The sequence below is a fragment of the Anneissia japonica genome, unplaced genomic scaffold, assembly GCF_011630105.1.
Source record: "Anneissia japonica isolate Jap-2015-1 unplaced genomic scaffold, ASM1163010v1 scaffold287844_len763494_cov143, whole genome shotgun sequence".
Lineage (NCBI taxonomy): Eukaryota > Metazoa > Echinodermata > Crinoidea > Comatulida > Comatulidae > Anneissia > Anneissia japonica.
Genome location: NW_022739814.1, coordinates 137,148 through 140,055, shown reverse-complemented (window position 1 = coordinate 140,055; position 2,908 = coordinate 137,148). Strand labels below are relative to the sequence as shown.

General features: G+C 38.4%; 1 protein-coding gene across 1 annotated transcript; it reads right to left on the bottom strand.

The window, feature by feature from the left end:
• Positions 1–623: 623 nt before the first annotated feature.
• On the bottom strand, positions 624–2,367 carry LOC117118034 (uncharacterized protein K02A2.6-like). Its single transcript, XM_033262520.1, has 3 exons — positions 2,154–2,367; positions 1,484–1,983; positions 624–749 (listed from the first exon to the last, which is right to left on the bottom strand). The coding sequence occupies exons 1-3, from the start codon at positions 2,365–2,367 to the stop codon at positions 624–626; spliced, it is 840 nt and encodes a 279-aa protein (XP_033118411.1).
• Between the last annotated feature and the right edge of the window lie 541 nt (positions 2,368–2,908).

Below are 2,908 nucleotides of genomic sequence, written 5' to 3'. Positions count from 1 at the left end.
GTTTCCGTTAACACCGAAATTAAACTATAAGTAGGCCTGTCCCTTATTGGGCTCTCAAGTTTTAATGACTGAGTTCGACTATAAGCTATTTTATAGAATTACTACAGGTCCTACCTTACTTAACACTAACGTCGGGATTTCCCAGTTCTAAACTTCATGAGATCCAGAGCTCAACTACTACATGTCTTGGGCGATGGGTCTTAAGATCCCAACGCAGCTATTTTTAGATAGCCAATCGGCTCCCAGCATTGGGGGAGTGGCCTAATCTATTTATAATAGGGGGTGGACTGCACAATTTTGTTACACTATTGTGGCTGAGACATGAGCCGATTAAACGTAGAAAACCTAGAAATACTGTATAGTAAAAACGCTGAATAGTACTCCAGCGTCGCGACATGCGGACGTTGGTACGAGTAGGTTAGTCTACAAACGTCGCCTAAAGTAATTGATTTTACCCGGCAGAACCAAAGAAGGAAACTCCGCTTTTCAGTTGTCTTAGGCCATTTTTCTTTTGACAAATAATGACCTTTCAGAGTTCAAATTGCTGTCAAGAATATAAATTGGCTGCTTCGCAGCAATAAAATTAACCATGAACTGTGTTTCAAACACTTAAACAACTACTCCTAATCGTCTAACAATCTAGGACGTCTTCTCATTCTACTACTTCTTCTTAATGGAAAACTCCACTGCGTATTCACTTCCTTATCTTTATCCAACTCAAAATCCACAAGACAATCCTCTGTAACTGTCTGTGGAGAAGTGCATTTATTCAACTTACTAATATTCCACTTCCTTCCGTCAGACATTTGAAAAGTGTGGTCACTTAACTTTTAAACGAGTTTAAGTATTAAACCCCTTTGGTACAAAAACCCCGGATGTCTAATCTGTACCCAATCTCTAATATCTAATTTGGTGGTTTCAGAATTTCTTTTTCGATCAGTATAAGCCTTGTATTTCCTCTGTTTAACTGATACCCTTTCTCTAACACCCTTAATATTTACACCTGGAAATTTACTTCTGGCAATTTAACTTTGTTTGCATATGTCGACCATGAAGGAGAACGGAGGGGGAAACCCCTGTGGTGGAATGTGCCTTATGGGCCTTATATATTATTCCGAGAAATTGACTCATTGTTATTCTCCATGGTTTACAAGTATGTATGGCATTTTGGACAATATTCTTTAAAACTGAATTAAAACGTTCTACGGCCCCATTTGCCTGTGGGTAATACACAAAAGAAAAACAGTGTTTAATTTCCCTGTCACTCAAGAAAGTTTGAAAATCTCGGGACGTGAATTGAACACCATTATCAGTGACAATTTCTTTTGGGAACCCTTCCCGACTGAAAATATGCTTAAGAAAAGAAATTATCTTATCGGTTGTCACCGTTGGGGGTGAATCCGACCTCCGGCCATTTACTATAATAATCCACAAGCGTTATTGCAAATCAACAATCATGTGGCCCCCTTTCAAATGGACCTACTGTATTCATAGCAAGCTTTTCCCAAGGGTGATCCGGATACGGCACCGGTTTTAATGGAGCATATGCATGTTTAATGGATTTGTCATTATGTTGACAAATAGCACACTCCTTTATTAGTTTCTCAACTTGCACATCCATTAAGGGCCACCAGAATAATTTCCTTAATCTTTGTTTTGTCCTAGTCATGCCCTGGTGGAATACTTGTCCTAGAGTCAGTACCTGCTCAGCCAGGCGGTTTGGGACGACCAATTTATCACCTCTCATTATAACATAACCTGAAATACTCAACTCATCTTTACAGCAATTGAATGGTTTTGCATTCTCATTGAGCTGTTTAAATCTTGGCCACCCACTTGGTATGTATCTTTTTAAGATAACAAAAGCTTCATCCTGTTTACATGCTTCATTAAATACATGTAAGGGAATACTCTTGGACACAGTATCCACCAAAACTTGGCATACGGCATCATAATCATCTTCCAACACTACATTTTCTTTCTCTTCTCTCAATCAATGGACAATCTTGACATTGCATCCGCTATCACATTGTCACATCCCTTAGTATATTCCACATCATAATTGTATCTCTTTAATCTACAATTCCACCGAGCAATCCTCATTGACTGTCGGTCTGTACCCTTAATAAACAAAGTACAGAGTTTAAACTTACGTTCCCACAAATAGACATGCCACTTCTCGCAAGCACATACACACGCAAGTGCCTCTTTCTCACCAACAGAGTAATTACGTTCAGCCTGTGACAGCGTACGAGAAGCACATTCTACTGTGACTTCTTTACCCCCTTTAACTTGATTTAGACAAGCTCCCAACCCAATGTGAGATGCATCAGTTCTAAGAATTACTGGCAAATCTGGATCAAACATTTATAGTTTAGGACTTTCTATTATAATAATTAACTTAATAATATCAAAACTTGATTGACAGCTGTCTGACCATTTACATTTACTGTCATTCCTAAGCAATAAACGTAGTGGTTCCACTATTTGAGCAAAATTTTGTACACACTTAGCAAAATAACCTGCTAGCCCAAGAAAAGCTACGGTCACCTGGGACTAATAGCAATGTGCTTGTCACCGGCTTCGATAACTTCATTGCTAATTTTATGACCCAAAACCTTTATATACGTCTGGTTAAATTTACATTTTTTATTGAGCTTGATACTATGCGAGTCTAACCTGGATAATACCATTTGAAAATTTGCATCATGTTTCCTCTTGGTTTGCCCATACACTATAATATCAACAAGATAACACTGAACCCCTTTTAGACCTGATAAAATCGTATTCATCATTCTATGGAATACCGATGGGGCAGACGATAACCCAAAACATACCCTTTTGTATCTTAACAACCCATCATGAGTTATGAAAGTTGTTAAATGTCTGGATGCCTCATGTAAACTGA